The sequence below is a fragment of the Diadema antillarum genome, unplaced genomic scaffold (genome assembly GCF_040938485.1).
Source record: "Diadema antillarum isolate AM-2024a unplaced genomic scaffold, OU_Dant_1.0 scf00000001, whole genome shotgun sequence".
In the NCBI taxonomy this organism is placed as follows: domain Eukaryota; kingdom Metazoa; phylum Echinodermata; class Echinoidea; order Diadematoida; family Diadematidae; genus Diadema; species Diadema antillarum.
The window spans coordinates 1,326,473-1,349,483 of record NW_027270890.1 but is presented as its reverse complement, the minus strand read 5'-3'; the positions used below and the strand labels follow the sequence as shown (position 1 = coordinate 1,349,483).

Sequence of the window (23,011 nt, the reverse complement as noted above, 5' to 3'; positions counted from 1 at the left end):
CATATTGATCTACAATAAAAGCTTCAAAGGAAGGATATGGAAAACATATTGTGCAGTTGTTGGCTGCACAAATAACAGAAAAAAATGGAAATGGAAGCTGCACGGCAGTGTGTGAAATTCAGACACTGTTGACGCATGATAAATTAAGGCAACATTAAAGACAATTACTTGTAAGTGAAAGACAACGGTATAAAAATGCACAGATTTCGAAACAAACTATGTCTACGTACTAGATTCTCTATTTAATTAGGTTATAACTGCATATTCGTAAAATGTGTTGTTCATCTTAGAAGACAAGTGTAGATCAAAGAATTTGATAATTCACTGTTTGTTTGTTTTTATCCTTGGTGTCCTACATGCCAAAGTTAGAATACACTTCCTGGCTAGACATTATTATTATCACAAACATTTTACAGCCTACACTACAGCTGAATAAATGTTTCAAGATGCGTTAAATTATTATATTGTTTTCACTTCTTCAATGTTCAGCACTGAATTGACCATAGGCCTATTCAATTTGGCCTGGAACTCTGAATTTGACTTTTGATAAAGTGATACTTATAAATATTTAACCATGGATGATGGCAAACATCCGTTTCATAATCATAGTAAGAAAGTATGATTTAAAAATTACTTTTGTAGATTACAATATTAGGCATTAGCGTGATGTTATGCAAGGTTACTTAGACCTAAAACAGCAGAAGTTTTGGTTGCAGACATAAGGCGACGTAGTCGTAATTTAAGTTTAGGCATATACGGCCTAGAAACGCCTATCATTATATTCTGTTTGGTTTACCGTACTTAGGCTTCCCTGAAGTTATCGACAACCGAAAATGATATAGGATGTAGGGTTCTAGAAGTCAATAGGTCTAGATCTAGACTGGACTCTTGCCTAGAATTCTAGACAAGAACTATAAACGTTAGACAGATTCTACCCTGCTGGCCCGACACTCCCGAGTAAAGGCAACAGCCTGCCCTAAGAAGGTTAAGTTAACTGATAGCTTGCAATTTATTGCGCCATCATATGTCTAGCTCAAGATTCTTATTCATTATTTGTGTTCTATATCAGTTAACTTGTCAACAGCCTAGGCTTATTAGCAAGACGTCTGCCTGCGCCTAGCAATAATTCTCCCCAGCGGTTTTTATTCTCTTAAAATGTGAATATACGGGGCTTACTAGTACACGCGAGTAGCCAAGTCATCGCCACAGAAATAGAGTCTACAAACATTTACGGATCGTACCGATATTTACCTTGAAATTCAAGTTTTGGCTACAGCCGTATGTCATCTACCCATTCGCTCGTAGTCGGTATAAGTTGTTTGATTTTATTTATTTTTAATTAGCTAGCGAAAAAAAAAATGTAGACTCTATAGTTGTTACAAAGCCATGTGTGTCGATCGCTGCCAGCGCCAGAGATAGCTAGCTGGCCGGCTGGCGCGGGTGGTAAAAGCACAGGCTGCCGCTGGCACCCTTGCCACGCACGCAGGGCGCTTGCCGACCCGACCTTTTTGGCCCCCAGTTATGGCGTCGCCTTAAGAGGGCGCACTTCCATGAACAGTCGCTTGAATCGGTCTATAGATGCTGGTGGTACATGGACTGAGAAATGGGAAAATTCCTCCATTAATCTTTCACTGGAGAGATAAATAAATCCCATCAAGATACAATACTACTGATTTTAACAATTACTCTATATGTGCCATATATTTTGTGCTTTTACTTTTGCAAATTTCATAAGGGGACAGACACTTGCACACTTATTACCAACATGGCAATCTATATCTAATGTATATGTATATCATCTCCAAGGTGGGGAATTGCTACTTTTCTCTTTAAAAAAAGATTATGACATTTCTCATTTTGATGCTAAAATACTCAATTCCACATTCAATTTAGGTCCTGATTAATGAAATATCATGCTAAATATAAGATATATGATATATAAAGTATCTTATAGATCCAAAACATTCAGAAAAAAGCCCTAACAATAACAATAAACCCTTCCAAACCTCAATCAATCCACTGTTCACCGGCCACCTGTCTATCACACTCCATCGCAGATTGCTGTTAGCTGCCAGTTTAGGATTCTTGCTGTAATGTCGATAGATGGCATTAAGACTGCTGCCAGTGGTGGAGCAGCTATACTGTGGGTACTGGGTGAAAGCTACAGCTCTCTCAATGCCATCCCTATCATAGTAAACGGAAGAAAAATGTCATGTTTGCTTCCACATAGCAACTACAAGCATGCTCATAGGTCTTGTAAAAACTAAGAACAAGACACTCAAAGAAAATTAAAACCTTGGGTATTGCACATCTGAATATTAAATGAAATGTATACATATTTAATCAAATTGATTGAATTAATGCTGTTTATTGACTGAAAATAGTATCCCAGAGGTTGAAATACATTGTTTCAAATAAAAATCTAAAACTTACAATGCTCAACAGTTAATAGGCTATTCATAATGTACAAAAAGTCCATAAATTATTAAGTTTATATACACCTGCCTTAACCATAAATATATATACAACAAATGAAAATTCTTTTCAAGTTCACATTCAAGAGATATGTAATAATTTTACATCATAATCTTCAGAAATATTGATTAATTGATTGTCGGGGAAAAACAAAACGAGCTAAGCTGCATCACAAGAGATTTCATGGCATAAAATGTGGTAATAAATTCCTGACATCCCACTACATGTGAGTTACTGGACATGAACTTGCTGCTGCTGCTGCATATTGACAATGCTGTGCTATTAGTGATTGCAAAAATCTGCACTTATTACAGTTCCTTTTTTTTCCCTTCAACATATACCTCAAATTCTCCAAAAAATATGAACTTCAAAAAGGCTGGAATAATCAATAAGCATTTCTTTGTATATTCTGATGCTTAACCTATTGACTAGTCCAGAGTATACCCGGGCAGGTGTTTATGTAAAATGTGTGTTACAGCAAAATCAGTTTGTCCTAAAAGGGGTAAAGATAAAAATAGATCATGGTGTAAAACAAATAGTAAGAAAGAGGACTACTTGTGTCTAGTTTTTAAAGCGGCAATTGTTTTGGGCTAAATAGGTAATGGCAGTTTTAATCTGATCACAGACAAGTCCACTCAGATAAATTCTGAAACTCACTTTTCCATTTGGTCAATGGTATCTTCAGTCAGAGGGTCAACATAGCGAAAGCCAATGTAGTACTTGTGAGGAGCTGTTGAGAGAAGTGTATATGAGCAGATAAAATGTTTTAAAAAAATTAATTCCTCAAATGATGTTTTGGGGTTTAACTTGATAAGCCACAAAAAGGGAAAGCAAAACAAGTCAACCTCAACCAAAATAGGAGGGCTGCATTACAATTTGAACTAAAAACGCACTCAGAGAGCGCAGACCTCTGCCAAGCTGCTCATTTCTACCCAATTTCCCAATAAAGAAGCCTTTTGTTTACATTATCAGCTTCCAGCTGTGCAGCACCTCGCCAGAGCAGAGCACGCATTTTGGAGCCTCAAATAAACCTCAAATACTTGCAGCTTGAACTCCCAAGTCCATTGACCCTATCAGCCAAAAGATAGATCATCCTTCAAAAATCCATAAAAATGCCCAGATCAGTACCAAAATGTAACCATTTGTTCCTTGTGTCATCATCAGCATTTCCTGCACGTTTCATTAACCCATTGAGGACGAGTCCCGAGTATACTCGGGCAGGTGTCTATGGGAAATGCGTGTTGTAGCAAAATCAGTCCGTCCTCAACGGGTTAAAATCTTTTTGAGTGATTTTGCAAACAAACAAACCAACCAACACTGCCCTCCTCACAACCCCCATATGTCGCTTCCCTCTTCGTTTCTCCTCTTTCTAGGCTCTTCTGCCAAACAGCGATCCGATTAAGGACTACATACACATGGTGTCACCGCAAATCTTTCTTCCTCATTTACTTCACCATACAAACCTTCAAACAACACAAAACCAACACCACCTTCCTTGGTGGAGGTGATAATTTTATATTTCTACTTGTAAGGATGATTCGTGCTGGTCAAGTGTTTGAGTGAATTTAGAAAATATACAGACAAAGGCAAACAGCACATACAAAAAACAGATTGAAAGAAACACACAAAATTATTATCTTGAACCTTTGGTTAACATTGATGAGTTAAAAAAGAAGCCTGGTATAATGGAATAACATATTGCTAAAGATAACATACATGAAGAAAAAAGGAATGCAAGCACTGTAGCACTCATAATTCCATATGATAAATCATTGTTAAATAACCTGCACATCTGCCTAATTACACAAATAGTACATACCCGGTATGTGTTTTAACAAACCAGCAGTATAACCTTCCTCCAATTCACTATTACAGCAATGAGCTCACTCCCAAACATCCTTTAGATTTGATACAACCACAAATAGGTCATTATTACCAGGACAAGAAATGCACAATAATCCAACAAAGCAGAAGGAATCAGCAAATGAAAACAGTGATACATTGTATTTCATTTACCTCTATTTTGTTTTGTTTTGCTTTGTTTGTTTGTTTGTTTGTTTGCTGGTTCTTTTTTTTTTTTTTCAGGGGGTTCTTCTTCATTTCAGGCCTGAGTTTTCCATGCTAATGCAAATCAGAAGTAAATGAGAGCCATGCTTGAGTGCTAAAAAATGACACAAACCAAACTGAACCATAATGTACCATGCCATGTTGGGAGCGCTCTGTAGAGATAGCATACCTTATGAGCTATTTTTAAACTTGAGTCAGAAATGTCCCATTGTAGCAACAAAGTCATGCACCTAGCACAGTGGCGGATCCAGAGGGGGCGCAACCGGCGCACGCCCCCCCCCCTTTATTTTTCGTGCAAAACAAAAGAAATAAAAAGAAAAAACATGAAATAAAACCCGGAAGTGCCACCAGAAATATTAGTCACGCCCCCCCCCCCCTTTAATGAATTCCTGGATCCGCCCCTGTAGCACACTGGAGCTACATACAAATGACCCTAACAAAGAGAATTAACTCTTTGTATCATGATGTACATAGTGTGTGTAATGTGCATTTTTCTCATGTCAACAGCTGGTACTCCTAACAGTATGCTTTTTGACCACTGCAGTTGAGTGCTTTGTAGCATGGTACAATATGTTACGATACGCTTTTGGAGCATATCAGGAATCGATCCACTTTTGGCACCAAATGGTACTTTATGGTACACTCTGGGAGCATTGGAGTGCTCCTCATCTGGAATGAGTACAGCACGGTACAGTACACTGAGAGCACTTGAATGCACCCTAGGTTTTACCCTTTGAAACATTTTTTGACACTAAAAGTAAGTCATCATGCATATTTTTTCTTTGAATATCTTATTCCGGGGTGGATGGACAATTGGACAAACAGACGAGCAACTCCAAAATAATAATTCCTCCAGCAACCTGTACGGCAGAAGCATAAAAATCAATGGCAGAGATCTCACATCTGTCCCACTAGGTAAAAGTGATAAACATGTGTTATTGATTTAGATGTCTGTTCCACTACAGAATTCACATCAAAGGAGTGAAATCCATCACTTCCTGTTTGACAATGTATTGCACAGTGTACCATTCAATGAAAGGCAAAGGTGGACAATACAATGTATACTGCATGGTCTACCATTTGATTTGAAAGCATTTTGGGAGAAATTTATTCCTGTGAGTGCTGTGGCCATAATCAAGGGCTTAAGTACCATTTAATTAGCACTTAATTGGCGAACTAGTGTTTTGAGAGCTAAATCAAGTCGGGGGGGGGGGGGGGGGGGGGGGGGGGGGGGTATCAACTACCATGACAACAAGTGTATCGGCAGGAAAGTCTCACGCACTCGTGCACATCAATGCACATGCACCTCTGAGAGGACAGAGTAGACAGGTTGGTATTCTGAGCGTGTAATTAGCAGTGAAAACTTACTGATGTCAACAAGTGTCATTAAAGACCTAATAAAATGGTTTAGACATTTTTTTCTGAATGATGTAATAATATCAAATGCTATTAAAATTCTAAGTAATTTTATGGTCATGTGGGGTTTTTTTACCGTTCTGAATTTTGTTCTATATTTGTTAACATAATGGATGCAATTTCCTCGGTTTTGGAAAACTTTCTATACTTTCGCCGCATGCGGCGCACTATCACTTCTAAATTGTGATGACATCTAAGATCGGAGTTGTCGATATTGATTGTCCGACCAGCCTAGCCATAGCCAGCGACGGGTACAGTGCACGCGCACTGTGGTGGGGCCTACAATGTATTTCACGATAGCCCCACCACCACTGCGTGTCTGTACTAATACAACGGCGACTCGCCTGCTTTATAGGCCTACACCTACTCGTGAATTCAGCCCCACCGTGGCATTCATCGGTAGATAAGCACAGCGGTGGGGCTTCCTTCTACAGTATTGTTTGTAGCATAAAACAAAAACTACTCGACCAAAATTGACGATCATTCTTGGTGTCGTTTTTCTTAGAAAATAGCGCATCTAAATTACTGATAACAAATATTGCAGAAACTGACCATGGGAAACTGGTTAGGCCTTTTTTTTTCTTTCTTTTGAGCCACGACCCACCCTGTAACATATCCCCCTAACGTTAGAGTGTAGCCTCTGTACTGTACTACCAAAGATTCTGCTATTACTACTTACTAGTCTACTAGACCTAGTGGTAATAGTACTACTACTAGTAGTAGTACTAGTAGACTACTACTACTAGTAGACTGCTACTACTACTAGACTACTACTAGTAGTTTAACTTGTAAGCGCCGGCCGATGGGCCAGGCCACGGCCGGGACACTCCCGCTTGCGGCGGCCGGAGTAGCCGCTCACAAAGTGGGTCTGTTCTTCTACTACTTACTAGACAAACAGTTACAACTTACAATGTCAATCATGTAGAATACAGTATATCCTTTCTAACGTTAAACTATATGGGGGCATACCACACATACCACTCTGTATTTCCCAGGCGATCATATCAGTGAGGTTTATTCTCGGACTTGGTGCCATGTTCATAAACTCTTGCACTGGCAGCGGGGGAGATGCAGCTGGTTCATATTGGTAAGGTGCAGCCCCACGATAACGTTCTGGTTCATCGGCTGCCTCTCAACTTCATGTGCCTCCTCTTCTTCTCCGCTATCATCAGAGCTGCAGTCTTCATCATCATCATCATCATCATCAATGTAGAAGTTTACCCATATCGGGGAAGACATTATGCTCGAGGTACCAGGTATTTGTGCAAGCTAACTTAGTGATAATGTACGTGGTACTAATGCGTACATCAGTACATGTCGACAGTCAGTGGGTCGACCGGGAGTGCACATCCCCGAGGCCCAGGCCTGGCCGGGCTAGCTAACGTGTACGCGCTTGTACCAAGCTAGTAATCTAAGTGCTCGTGCTGAGTGGCGTCTGCTAACTGAGCACAACTCCGTGCTTATACGTCATCAAACGGTTAAGGGGTGTTGGTCACATGACGTATCTTTTTCGCAAAAGCTGCAACGAGGTCCTCCAAAAATGTAATATTTGGAGAAGGTACATTGCACCCATTTTTTTTCCATTTTTTACTGGTTCATTCCTGAAAAAGTTACTGGCTTGATAGTGACTTTTACTGGTCTTGGACTGTCAGGCCAGTGCCAGTACGCAGCCTTGCCTGTATAAAGCTTTGCAGTATGCAAATAATGACTGCTATGAGGGGCACAGTTAAAATTATGGGCCCAAGGTGATGTGAAAACCGTAACCATGCCCGAAGCGAAACTGATGGCATGGTTATGGTTTTCACACCACCGAGGGCCTACATAATTTTAACTGTGCCCCGAATATCAAGCAGTCATTATTTGTTTTATATACTGAAAATATAGATTCCGAAATATAGATACCGAAAATATAGATTCTAGTCTTTTTCTACAGCACTCGTAATCAATGCTGATCGACAGCGCGGCCGTCATATCATTGGTGCGTACATGAGTGATCATCTATGTGTGTGTACAGTGTATGAACGGGGTTGCGACGTTGCGACTGTCTCCAAACCAGTCCGCTACTCTCTTTTACAGCACGCTGATCTATTTACTAACTGTGCCTGGGCCCCAGTCACAGTAACTCAAAAATAGGGCACAGCTATTTTCATGACTCCCCTTTTGACCAATCAGATGAGGGGATTCTAGAAATGAGGTATATACCACACAGCAGCTACTGCTGTTAAGGCTCAGCTGGACACTACATAACCCTTTATCTGACCACTGACATGTCAGCAGATTCCACACAGCTGCCAAGTGCATTTGTTTATCATTTCTGTGTCTTTGAGGTCTGAGCTGAGGCTTGAAGCGAGTGATGTAATGTTACAGGGTACCCTCGAGCGCTCTCCTAATGTGTACCGCTCTGCACTGTACCTATGCCAAAGGAGCGCTCGAATGCTACCAAAGTGTCCCATACCATATTGTGCCACAGAGCACTTGAATGCAAAGTGGTCCAAAAGTGCATAACACGTACTGCGTCATCATTTATTTCGTTGAGGACATGCTGATTTTGCTACAACACGCATTTCCCATAGACACTTGCCCGAGTGTACTCGGGACTTGTCGTCAACAGGTTAAAGACTTGATTCTCTTTGTTCATGACACCAGTGTGTACCGAAAGCGCACCAGGTGCATGATCCTGTTGCAATGAAAAGTGTGCCCCCTCTGGCTTGATTCCAAAAATTAGCTCATGAGGTTTGCTTTCTCCCAAGAGTGCTCTAATCCTTCCAATCTGGCATGATACTGTAAGGTTCAGTTCGCTTTTGAGCATTCGAACACCACAATAGTCAAGTCCTTGAAAAAAGTAATTTTCAAACTGAGCCAAATATGAACAAATGTTCTGACCCACTGCGACCAAAGGAGCCAAAATTAATTCTTTCAAATTAAACACTTGGTATGCAACAGAAAATCATTCACAGGTCTGAGACCTGAATGATGAACAGAACATGGCAGTATGTTCTTGGAAAGAGAGAAAGTATCAGAAAACTAGATCTAGAATGGTATCATTGCAACCAAATCTGAATGGTTTTTATTTCTCTCTCGCTCACTGACACTTTTGACTCATATTATCTATTTATTCATATTTCTAATTTTCATTTATTCATTCATTTATTCAAATTTAGGATTACACAAAGTAACCTCAGAGTAACAGCCAAGAGGGATGATGTTACTGACAGGATAACATGCATGGCATTGGGGATCAGAGAGGGCATGTACTGGCTTTCATAAGAAAGTGGTTACAGTTTTGCAAATAAGGAGTGTATTGATAATAACTCAGTAATTTTAAGGTACATACATGTACCTATTCATGATTCATGACATGCAGCTGCGTCACAAAAAAGCTGAAGATCACACAAATTTGCTTCAGAAATACATTTTTTATTCTATACCTTCAACAACGAACACTATATATGGTCTTAATTTCCTTTTTGTCATAAATATTTACTAACACGCCTTGAACATCCCCACATACAAGCACACTACATATATCTAGCACAAAATAAAAGATAAGACAAAACTGATTAACAACCAATATTAGTAGTTACAGCAGGAATGTATAAATACATTACCTGTTTCAGGGGAAATTTTGTCCAAGATTTTGACAAGTCCTTCTCCCTGTAGCCTTGTCCACTTTTTTATAGGTGAGCCTCCACCAATTTTCCGGTACTGAGCCTGGATTTTTGGTGTTCTTCTTCTGGCTATGATGGGTGCTAACTTACTGAAATAGGAAGCAAACCAATACTTGAAAACATGTTTTACACAAAGAAGTATTATCATGAAATATTCAGTATTGAAGTTTAAACTGTATAATATGATTATCAAATTCAAACGATGTATGATGGAATAGACTTGCACTATTATTAAATTGACCACACACAATATATTTTGCTGTATCACTAAAAATTAAAGAGTTTGTTAAAGACCATACAACTTTGTAGGTCATCAACCCTCAGGAGAAATGTTCATAATTTCATCCCACATACTAATGACAGGTATACAGAGGTATTCATGAAACACAACTTAACTTATAAAGAAATGGTTGTGCATAGTGAGACTTCTTTTGGTGTATATATGTGATACATTGTACATGTACATTGTATATCATAGTTGACACTTTGTCATTGTCTGTTAATCATCTCTACACACATGTTGTTGTTTTGTTTTTGTTTTTATTACATACATTACTCCATTTCTTTTTATGACTTTTGTTATTGCACAACAATTAATGGCAAAATATGTCTTAAACTGGGATGAACAGGTACATTCTCATTACAAGGTGACCCAGCACATTTGCTATTGTATGTTATCACTATGGCAATGATGGAAAAAAGCAAACTGCCAGGAAGATTGCTAATCTTGTCCTTTCCATTGACACATTTCAGTGGTCACCTAAAATTCTTACCTTTGTGCTGGCAGGGGAATGATGTCTTTATCCATAAAAAGACGCAGAAGAAAGCTGTGAACCTCATCGGTGGTCTCAGGGCCACCCATATTCAGCATCATGATTCCAGTCTTTGGTTTTCTTTGTAAAGGTAAAAACACAAGAAAAAGCAATAAATATAAGGTAAGCCCATCATGTCTGTCACACAATTTTCAACATCTTATTCACCAATATCACATATGTACAATGTGTTTGCAAACACAAGGGCTTTCATACCAAGTGTACTATTCAGCTAACTTCCCATGAATCAAAATCCTTGGCACAGGAGAAAGCACATCTATAGTTGAACTCAATGCGGTGTACATTTGTTTCCTACTGCACTGGCAATAATACCACTAATTTTATAGAAAATTTGACCATGCATTTTCAAAAATACAAGACAGAAAATCAAATGAGAAAACTGGCTCCCAATTCAGCCCTGGCCCAGAGGGGTCCATCCCTGGACAAACAAACTTGAATGTAAGTACACAGACAAATCTATTACTCAGAGCATTTCTAGTTTTATAGACTTGTTACTTTTTCTTCCTTTTCAAGATTCTTGAATTGGGGGATTCTGGGTCCCATAGAGGTTGGGAGGGGGGGGGGGGGGGGGGGGGGCAAGTGTCATGGTACCCATTTGCATTTCATCACCCCAATTATAATGCCTGCCAAGTTAGGTGATAATTTTGACCATATGTTTTCAAGAAGATAAAAATGTGACAAACATGAAGATCTATGATAAATGTAAAATTAAGGTCCCACTTTAGTCCTTTTCAGTACCTTTTCCTGTTTTAGTTTTTGCTTGTTCTGCTGTAAACTCGTACGAACATGTACATAGCAATCAAGGCTGAGATCAGTTAGATATGTGGGTTCGCTGATCCCAGTCACTTCATTCAGGTACCTGGTTTTGTGTAGAACAAAAGATTCTTCGAGCTAATTAGTGCACGCTCTTTATTCATACCTCGCACCCGATCGATATTTCCATTGTTCACTGGCACATGTAGTTGACTGCCTACACCTACACCAACCTGTCTGCCTCTTTGTCGACGGGCAAAAAGAATCTCGTTTGGGGGCATAAAAGGCACTAACAGAATTGCAGAAGGAACAGGTTAAAATGTGCATTTTGACAGTTGATGATTATGCGCCATTAATAAAACAAGTTCTGAAATATGAATATGAAGAAGAGCCACACATTCCAGAGGTAACAGAGTACACAACTGTTTACATTGCACTCTCCAGAACTGTGTCACATCATGAAAACAAACTCTTGGGAAAATTTCCGAAATATCTGTATGCTAAAAGAACAGCTTTTATGGTACTGAAGTATCGTACAAGTTATTTCACTATGTCAAATATGACTCACATAATGCTTACTACAGTACAGGGTGATACTACAGGGTGGTCCATGAGGGGTTTTAGCTTGTCGCTGCAACATGCTAAAATTCTTGTGCAACATCCTCAAAAGCCAGCAACATGCTATGCAACATCCTCAAGAATCTGGAACAAGCTCAAAGTAAAAGTATTCAAAAATGTGCAAAACATGTGCATAGCATAAGAAACATCAAACTACCTGGTACTTAGATATTTGTGTGCAAAATATGAGAGAGAACATTGAATGTAAGCAGCACAAAGAGAGATAAGCAGCAAAATATTGCGTACTACGTACTCATTGTGTGCGCTCCGCGCATATTCAATTTCTGCAATATTCTCAGATTCTGAGCTTGCAACATGCTCAAATTTCAAGTTGTGGACCACCCTGCAGTATGTCATACACAAGACAAAAACAAATAGTGAAGTTAAGAACAAATCACCTCTGCACTCCTTGACCATTCTCTGCTTGTGTTCTCGCCCATAGAGAGGTTGAAAAAGCTCTTGCTGTCAGCCTCATCACTTCACTGGCATACCTCTTGAAGGCACTAGTATCTGAAACAGGGCAATGCAAAGCAACAAAGTGATTTTAAGCAGCACAAATTACTTGTCAAGATTAAACAAACAACAACAACAACAAAAAACATCATCCTCTCAAAAACAAAAACAAAAACAAAAACTTTCTGATGAAGCAAATTGTGGATGGTGTCTTTATGCCTCCACCACATAATGTTGCCAGAGGCATTGGGCAGAAAGCATCAAAAGTAGCAATTGCTTGCAAGCAATTGCTTCAAGTACAAGCACAAGCTTGTCAAGCAAAAGACTGAGCTCAAACAATTGCTTAAATCCATATTTAAATACTAGTTACATTTTGCTTGTACTTAAGCCTTTTGCTTGCTCTGCACAAGCAACTGCTTGCAGTTTTAACATAAAGGACATCACACCTGTGCAAACACAAGAATAAAGGTGGGTTTCATGATGTACATTTGAAAATTTTCATATTTGCATACTTAATTATCCATTGATAAAAAAATAATGACGGTACGATGATTAAATTACTTGTGTTGATGCAGCTTGAGTTACTTGATATGATTGCCATATATGCTGGGGATATGCTGCCCCTCAGCTGTGAGGTCCAACCTCTTTTAGGGTCAAGACTCCCTTAAAATTTTAGGCTTCAGAGAGGATCTATGGTGGGATTGACTGCTGAGTTTGAAGGGGAAAGATACCTAAAGAAATGTGGATTGAGTGAATGCAGCAATATTAGATTACATTAGTGAAGTTTGAGGAAGATCGGACAATCCATTCAAAAGTTGTCAAGGTATGCGCTTTGAAAGTTTTGGGGACATTATTGCTGGATGAGAAGACTACAAGAGTTTGTGAGGTCACTGTAAGACAACATTACATAGAAAATATAAAGAGAATTCAACATATTCATTTTTCTAGCATGATGTAAGAGCACTTGTCTTTAAAGAAAACCAAAACCCAAAGAGAAATGTCGATTGAGTGAAAGCAGCAACATTAGTAGAACACATCAGTGAAAGTTTGAGGAAAATCAGACAATCAATGCAAAAGTTAAGAATTGTCAAAGTTTTGGTGTTGAAACAGCTGTATGAGGAAACTACTACACCGCCAGCGGAACGTTTTCAAAAGGGGGGGGGGGGGGCCACTTCCGGGTTTCATGAGCTAACTAGCAAAAACAAAAGGCCTTCAGCGCAACTACTGCCGCCACTTCCGGGTTTCTTCAGCTGACAAGCAAAAAAAAAAAAAAAAAGGTCTTCAGCACAAAAACATAACCTTACTGCACTCACATTTCAAGGTTTCTATCTCTTTCTTTCTATTCTGCCACTTATGCACTTCCAGGGTAAACTAGAAATGTCGCTAAGGCGACTGGTATGCCTCCGCCATAATGCATGATTCTCCTAATACGTCTATAGTACATGTGGACAACGTGTCATTACATTTTCACATAATTGGCAAAATATCAAAATGACAAGTTTGTCACAAATGTGTTGAATGTTCACCTTCCTTGACCTAGGTTTAATTGGATGAATAGGAGAGCATGTATTTGGGGATTTAAGGACTTTAACTTGACTTTGCCCATTCATTCAATTCAATTCAATTCAATTCATTTATTTTCATTCTTCTTCTTTTTTCTTTCTCAACAAAAACATAACACAAGATAAATCAGGTTTTACATCATAAACAAAGAACATTTGTCTTAATTAATAAATGGTATCAATAAACATAGGAGCGCATACTGGCAAAAAAAAAAATAATACAAAGTCATGCTTCAGTTGAAAAAAAAAAGGAAGAAAGAATAGAGAGGTCCACTAAAAAGCAAAGCTTGTAGATTGTGAACCACTCATAAAACCTATAAATTACTTATTTACAAACACTTGTGACGAATATACTATACGACAGGACGGGACAAAACAGAAGAAACGCAACAACATGACACAACTTGCCAGAATAGATGAAAAGTATGGAAGGAAAGAAAGAAGAAAAGAGAGAATGAGAGAATACCTACACGCTGAATAAGGGAAATGGAACAGAGGATGGTAGAGAATGTGCTTCATAGAGTTGGTGCTGCATGCAGCTGAGCAAGGATTGTAATGGCTACTTCTTTACGTAATAATAAATTCAGTGTTTGAATGATTGGTGGGTGGATGATGAACTCTGAGGTTAACAAAAACTATAGCTGTTAATGAAAAAAAAACATGTCAGGGAGGATTTAATAAAAAAAGTTTCAACTTGCGCTTAAAAGAATACAAAGATGGGGAATTTTTTATTTCACAGCTCAGTGAGTTCCAAAATCTAGGACCAGTGTATATAAATGTATTCTGAGCCAATAAAGTTCTCAGGAGGGGTAAATGAAACTCATTAGATTGTCTAGTGGGATAATCATGAAAAGACTGGTTCCGTGGGAACATTGAATTAAAAATACTGGGAAGTGCATTTACATTGTAATTAAACATAAACTGACCAAGTTGAAAAAAATACAAATCTTTAATTTTCAAAATCTCATGTTTAATAAATAATGGCTCTGTATGGGAACGTGGCGGGACGCCACAAATAATACGAATAACCTTTTTTTGTAACAAAAGTAATTTATCTAGTAAGTTTTGATGGGCACTACCCCACGCTAGGAGTCCGTGATTAAGATAAGGTAAAATTAGAGAAAAATACAACGTCAACAAAGAGGACAATGGAATATGAAACTTGAGTCTATTAATAATACCAATATTGCGTGAAATTATTGTACTAATGTTAGTAATATGCGGCCTCCACGAAAGTTTATCATCCACTGTGATACCAAGGAATTTTATATGAGGAACTCGTTCTAACAAAGTGTTATCAAGAACAATACCTGTGTCTAAATCTTCTAAAGAATTACTAAAAAACATATACTTAGTTTTCTGAAGATTAAGAGATAATTTATTAGCTCTTATCCACTGAGTTACTTTTTTCAATTCGGAATTAACTATGCGTACAAGAGTATCTGGATTTTGGTGAGAAAAGAAAATATTTGAATCGTCAGCAAAAAGTATAAATGAGAGTATGTCAGATGATCTACAAAAGTCATTAATATAAATGATAAAAAGTAAAGGTCCTAATAAACTACCCTGTGGGACGCCACATTTAATGAATTCTAAACTCGAGCTGTACTCGTTCAGAGATACATATTGTTTTTGGTTTTGTAGGTAACTCCTGAACCACTCCAAGGCCTTCCCGCGTATTCCATAATGAGACAGTTTATAAAGTAATATTTCATGATTAATTGTATCGAAGGCCTTGGAGAAGTCCAGGAAGATACCAATAAGATGAGAATGATTATCAATAGTGTGCGCAGCGTGGTCAATAAACTTTAAAAGAGCATGAATGGTGCTGTTTCTGACGGAACCCAAATTGAGAATTTGTAAAAACATTATGCAAATTCAAAAAATTAATTGTTCTTGTAAATATCAATTTTTCCAACATTTTAGATAAAGATGAAAGCAAAGAAATAGGTCTATAATTACATATATCAGAATCATCTCCTTTTTTAAATAAAGGGAAAACCTTAGCTATTTTCATAAAATCAGGAAAAACACCACTTGATAAGGATTTATTGAAAATATATGAAAGTGGGTCAGCAATTGAAGATATAATCCCCTTAAAAATAAAATTACTGATGTCGTCATAACCGGCACTTCGCTTGTTATTCATTGCGGTAACAATATCTATTATTTCATATTTTGTTGTTAGACAAAAAAAATAGAACTGGAATTGGATTGACCTAAAAATTCAGAAAAATGTATATTTGACTGCGGTATTTTTTCTGCCAAATTCTCTCCAATCATTGAAAAATAAGAGTTAAAAATATTGACTATATCATTAGGATCTTCAAAAACTTTATTATCATGTCTTATTTTTATAATTTCTGATTTCTTTTTTGATATATTCATAGCCTGCTTCAACACCTTCCATGTATTTGTCATATCATGTTTATATTTTTCTAACTGAATCATATAATATTTTCTCTTTTCCAACCGTATAATCTTCGTTAAAATACTTTTAAACGAAGTGTATTTATATTTTAACTTCTCAGTTTTTTTCATTTTGAATTTATAATATAACCTATTTTTCCTATTTATTGAACGAAGAAGAGATTTTGTAATCCATGGTAATTTGGGGGACGTTTTATAATTAACTGACTTTTCTTTTAATCTGGGAATATATTCATCTAAATGTCTATTAATTATCCCTGAAAAATTCTCAAACGATACATTTATATCATCATTATCATAAACACTAGACCAATCAGCCCTGTCTAGGTTAGCACCAAGACTAGCCAAATTTTCTGGTGTAGCTCTACGTCTGGATGAAAAAGAATGAAACTTATCAACACAATGTTTAAAGGACAAGTTCACCTTCATAAACATAAGGATTGAGAGAATGTAGCAATATTAGTAGAACACATCATTGAAAGTTTGAGGAAAATCAGACAATCCGTTCAAAAGTTATGAATTTTTGAAGTTTTTGTGCAGTAACCGCTGGATGAGAAGACTACTACAGTGTATGAATAACTTAGATGTCACATGCGTACAACAATATAAGGAAAATATAAAGAGAAATTCACAAAATTCCATCTTTTGAAAAAAGTACACATTCCCCTGACTCGTTACCGACAAATGTTATGGGTAATATTATTCCCCCTGCCTTTAGAAAGAGGCAACTCAAGTGCTCTTTTATTATGCGAAAAAAGTGAAAATATGTTGAATTTTCTTTTACATTTTCTTTATACTGTTGTACGCATATGAATCACAAGATGTAGTAGTCTCCTCATCCAGCGGTTCCAACACAAAAACTTTAAAAATTCATAACTTTTGCATCGATTGTCCAATTTTCCTCAAACTTTCACTGATGTGTTCTAATAATATTGTTGCATTCTCTCAATCCTTATGTTTATGAAGGTGAACTTGTCCTTTAAGATCAAAACATGCTACAGTCAAACTCGGATACCTCGAACTCGGATAAGCCGAATATCGCTTACCTCGAAGGCAAAATGAAAGTCCCGATTGCTCCTATGGAGTTTTCGTGTGTTAAAATTCGCGTAGCTCGAAAAAACTAACTCGAAGTTCGGTTACCTCGAAGGGAAATCTCCTTTACCTACACACGTACACGGTACGCATATAGCAGCCGTGCAAATGGAGTGCTTACAATAGCACTACGCTCTGCCCATCATCTTTCTTTGACCACTCTGTTTTGATTTGCGATCGTGATAGTCATGCCGTGCGCGTACATTTCTTATGGCGCACCTGCTTAGGTGTTGACAGTTTATATATCTTTGTCATTAATCAAGGTCCACTGTCCAAACATCAATCTCCCGCTAGTGTTTTTTTTTTTTACTTTTTTCCTTTCACGAAGTTTGTTTCATTAATTCTCCCCGAGAACGCAAGCACTGAATATTTTTTTCCAGCAATGCGATTATGAAGCATAGTGTGGTATATGATCTGGAAGTATAGGCCTAGCATAATAAAGAATAGTATAGATATGATTTAACAACAGTTTATTCTGATAAATTTTGAAGTAACGGAATAATAGGCTTTACGATTTTCAGACAAAAAAAAAGAAAGAAAATTAATCATCATGTAATTTACCCCTGTTTTGACTTGAATCTTTTTTGAGTTTTTGGTACTTTTTTTTTTTCCTTTTCTTTTCTAGCACAATCGTCAAGGCCCCCTAAGATTGTTTCTCTTTTTTATTAATGCGATCAATCCTCTTCGGTAAATGTTTATGATTACAGCAATAGCACTGTCCTCAGAAGCCATAGCCGGAATCTGATCTTGCGATATTACTCACTACTCAAGCAGCCCATCCTTAATGTACTGTGCTGCACTTATTCAGGGCTCGACACTTACAGTGGCCCGAGGCCACCAAAACGCACGTCGGGCCACCAAAAAAAGTCGGATGTTTGCCTTTACTTTTGGAGATGAACAGCGGTAACAATCGGCCCCGAAAGTTGCTACAATGAATGTCGGATGATTCCTTTTGATTTTGGAAATGAATAACAGTAATATTCGACTCCATACGATACTAGAATAAATGTCGGATGTTTGCTTATACTTTTGGAAATGAATAACGGTAAGATTCAGCTCCGTACGGCGCTTAAATTAATGTCAGATATTTGATTTTGCGTTTGGAAATAAACAAGGATAACATTCGGCTCCGAAAGATACAAAAATAAATGTCGAACGATCCCTTAGACGTTCGGAAATGAATAACAATAGTATTCAACTCCGTATGATGTTTGCTTTTATATTCGAAAGTAAATAGCAATAACATTCGGCTCCGGAAGATGCTAAAATAAATTTCGAATGTTTGCTTTGACGTTCGGAAATAAATAATAATATTCAACTCCGTACGATGATAATATGAATGCCGGATGTTTGCTTTTACGTTCGAAAGTACATAGCGATAACATTGAGCTCCAGAATAGGCTAAAATGAATGTCGAATGATCCCTTTTATGTTCGGAAATGAATAACAATAACATTCAACTCCGTACGATGATTAAATAAATGTCGGATGTTTGCTTTTACTTTCGAAAGTAAATAGCAAGAACATTCGGCCCCGGAAGATTCCAAAATAAATATCACAGTCATGATTGCTTTTACATTTGGAAGTGAATAGCAGTGACATTCTGCTCCATACGATGCTAAAATAAATGTCGGATATTTGCTATTATACATTTCGAAATTAATAAAAGTAACATTCAGCTCCATTCGATGATAAAATGATTGTCAGATAATTCATTTCACTTTTGGAAGTGGACAGCAGTAATATCGGGCTCCGTATGGTAGTGAAACGAATGTCGGATGTTTGCTTGGAAATTTAGAGATGAATAACAGTAATATTCTGCTCCGTATGATAATAAAATAAATAACTGATTGTTGCTTTTACATTTGGAAATGATTAACGGTATCGTCTGCTGACTGTGAGTGCTGCTGGTAGACACATGGAAGACCGGTGCGTAGCGGTGCGACATTGCCGTCGCTCCCTGTAGCTCTAAACAGTCTCGGTGAGCTACATGTACACCCATAGTTGTGCGAAATTTTAATAGTTTGCAAGGCTAAGACTGATTCTTGTGTTGGATATTGTGTATATAATGGGGAAATGATCAGTAATATCAGATAAAATTATGGAAGAATTTAAAATCTGCACGGAATTAGTAAAAATATTATCAAGGAGGGTGGCGGAATGATTTGTAACACGAGTTGGCTTCGAAATTAATGGCAAAAAAGAAGCTGACAAAAACATTTCAAGAAATTCTTGAGATGTATTATCATCATTCTTAAAGGACAAGTTCACCTTTATAAACATAAGGATTGAGAGAATGTAGCAATATTAGTAGAACACATCATTGAAAGTTTGAGGAAAATCAGACAATCCGTTCAAAAGTTATGAATTTTTAAAATTTTTGTGCAGCAACCGCTGGATGAGAAGACTACTGCAGTGTATGAATAACTTGCATACAACAATATAAGGAAAATATAAAGAGAATTTCACAAAATTCCATCTTTTGAAAAAAGTACACATTCCCTTGACTCGTTACCGACAAATGTTATGGGCAATATTATTCCCCCTGCCTTTAGAAAGAGGCAAGTCAAGAGCTCTTTTATTATGCGAAAAAAGTGAAAATATGTTGAATTTTCTTTTACATTTTCTTTATACTGTTGTACGCATATGACTCACAAGCTGTAGTAGTCTCCTCATCCAGCGGTTCCAACACAAACATTTTAAAAATTCATAACTTTTGCATCGATTGTCCAATTTTCCTCAAACTTTCACTGATGTGTTCTACTAATATTGTTGCATTCTCTCAATCCTTATGTTTATGAAGGTGAACTTGTCCTTTAACCAAATCAATGTTAAAATCACCCATTATGAAAATATTTTTATTAATAAAATGGTTTTTTTTTAATAAGTTTGATATACAATCCAGAAAATCTTTAGGACTTGAACGTGGGGGTCTATAAACAATACCAATCATAATATTTTTACTTTGCGGAATGATTATTTCCACAAACAGGGACTCTAAAATATCATTCATGATATTGAATTCATCACAAACACCATATTCAAATTTTTGAGATAAATATAACGCAACTCCACCACCCGTCCTGTTCCCTCTGTTATTAACAATAAAATCATAACCATTTAATGCATACGACAAATTATCATCAGATGATAACCATGTTTCAGATAAGCCTATCACTGAAATTTGATGTTTATTTTGGTTATCTAATAATATCTGTAATTCATCAAAATGTTTATTAATACTCCTTATATTCAGATGTAACATAGAAAAAGTGCATTGTGAAAAACTCTTTGTAAAATCTTTGAATTGATCAACAGTGACATACTTAGAAGGAGTTGGAGTTAAGTCATGTTCAAAATCAAAAGCATTATATAAATCTTTTGAAGATGCGTTAACATTGTTGGCAATAAAATTATCAAAAAAAGCAGACGAATGTAACTGAGTACGACTTAATTCCGAAGGGAAGCGTCTAAACAAATCAAAGAGTTCATCATCATCATCAAGGGAATCAAATGCTGCATTGAGTCGATTAGCCATAAGGAGAGTCATAAAGTATATGAAGGCATGTCAACTGATGAGTTTGTAAAGGAATGAAATATAATGGCACAAGGGAAGCACTAACAGCCCCGGGTTCACGGATAGTACAGCGAGTAGGCAAATTCACATGGAGATAGATTTCTGGCAACATAAACAAAAACATAAAATACATAAACAGCATAGGAAAAGAACATAAATTACATAAACAATATAGGTAGAAAGCGTACACACAATCAGTCAAAGTCTGTAGGAGAACTTTGACTGGACCAGTACAAAGCATGTAAACGGACATAGAAATAGCTCCCGAATTTGAACAGATTTGCTGTTTGTAGGAAATAGTAATGAATATTGTCTAAAAAAAATTATTGATTTGTAGGATGAAAAAAAAAAAAAACCATCTGTAAATTCATTCTGTATATCTCACCCTCGCTCCCGATTCCACCCCCTCCCGGTGTTCAACGCACTGATTGCATGTGTACAAAAACTACAGTTTAATTTGTAATGATTGACAAGATGGGAAAAATAGTGGAATTAAACGCACTCGCGTGTAAAAGGAGCAAAAAATAATCAAACAAACAGAGTGTTTTGATGAGGAGGGTGAAGAAGGCGAAGGTGGGACAGACAAGTATTTCATAGGCATGTGTTGAAAAAATCAGCAAGAAAAATGCTAAGGCTGTTTAAGCACACATACAATTCAGTTTTTACTGGGTGGTTGAATTTTCGTGCAACCAAGGCAGGCTAACGACCGTCAAGTTACACCCGGCATTGACTTACAGAATAAGAGAGAAAACAAATGCGTCATGTTACATGACAGGCAGAAAAATGAGGAAAAAAAATGTGAAAACAGTCCACGTGCACTGTTACAAAACAAGGAGGAGTATAATATACACAGGGATATACACGGGGGTATACAGGACTGGTCGGATAAGTTCATAAGTTTATGCATTGAGTAATTTTCAAGGTATGGAGAAAAAGTGCAATTTCTGTATTGAAAAGTACATTGTTACCATTTTCATCTGGCCTTTGACCCTAAAATTCATAGGATAATCACTGTCAGGCAGAGCATGCATAAATATGTAGAAAGTTTCAAGATAACTTGAGCCACTTATGAGATATGGAGGAAAAAGTTAGTTCAGCACTTTCCCTTGATCTTTGACTTTTGACCTTTGAGGCAAAAAAACAAAAAAACAAATGAAAACTAGAAATGTCGCTATGGCGACTGGTATGCCTCCGCCATAATGCATGATTCTCCTAATAGGTCTATAGTACATGTGGACAATGTGTGATTACATTTTCACAAAATTGGCAAAATATTAAAATGACATGTTTGTCACAAATGTATTGAATGTTTACCTTCCTTGACCTATGTTTAATTGGATGAATAGGAGATCATGTATTTGGGGATTTAAGAACTTTAACTTGACTTTGACCATTTCATAAGTTTATGCACTGAGTAATTTTCCAGGTATGGAGAAAAAGCGCAATTTCTGTATTGAACAGTAAATTTTTATCATTTTCATCTGGCCTTTGATTTATAAGAGAAGCACTGTCAGGCAGAACATACATAAATTCAGCATGTACTAAGTTTCAAGATAACTTGAGCCACTTCCGAGATATGGAGAAAAAAGTAAGTTCAGCACTTTCACTTGATCTTTGACCTTTTGACCTTTGACCTTTTGACCTTTGACCTTCTTGGCAAAAAAAAAAAATCCCAGAGAATCTCTATTGGGTTAGACATGCATACATCAAGTTAAAAAAAAAATATCCTGCTGGCATTGCAAATATAAGGAAAATATTAAGATTTTGAAGTATTGCCCTTGACCTTTGACCCCTGACCTTTGACCCCATGAACCCTAAATTCCCTAGATAACCACTGCCAGTCAGTAGATGCATATACACTATGTTCCATGAAGATACCTTGAACAATTTCCAAGATACAGAGAAACAAGAGACCCGCGGGTCTAGCGCTCACCTGAGTATCGCAAGTTCACCTTTCACGCAGTCACTAATCTAAATTATTCACAGCTCTACCAAAATTTGACGAGGCATTCTCAAGTGGAAGATGAAAATGTACAATAAGGGCCCAATTTTTTCAAGATTCCTTAA

General features: G+C 37.2%; 1 protein-coding gene across 1 annotated transcript in view; it reads right to left on the bottom strand.

Annotated features, from left to right (window-relative positions):
* LOC139716887 (ferrochelatase, mitochondrial-like) overlaps window positions 1–23,011 on the bottom strand; it is a 140,150-nt gene that overhangs the window by 60,954 nt on the left and 56,185 nt on the right. The window contains exons 2-6 of the mRNA XM_071628447.1: window positions 12,229–12,340; window positions 10,400–10,519; window positions 9,567–9,715; window positions 3,133–3,205; window positions 2,007–2,184 (exon numbers count right to left, since the gene is read on the bottom strand). Of these exons, the coding sequence (XP_071484548.1) occupies window positions 2,007–2,184; window positions 3,133–3,205; window positions 9,567–9,715; window positions 10,400–10,519; window positions 12,229–12,340 (632 nt within the window). The remainder of the gene's footprint in view (window positions 1–2,006; window positions 2,185–3,132; window positions 3,206–9,566; window positions 9,716–10,399; window positions 10,520–12,228; window positions 12,341–23,011) is intronic.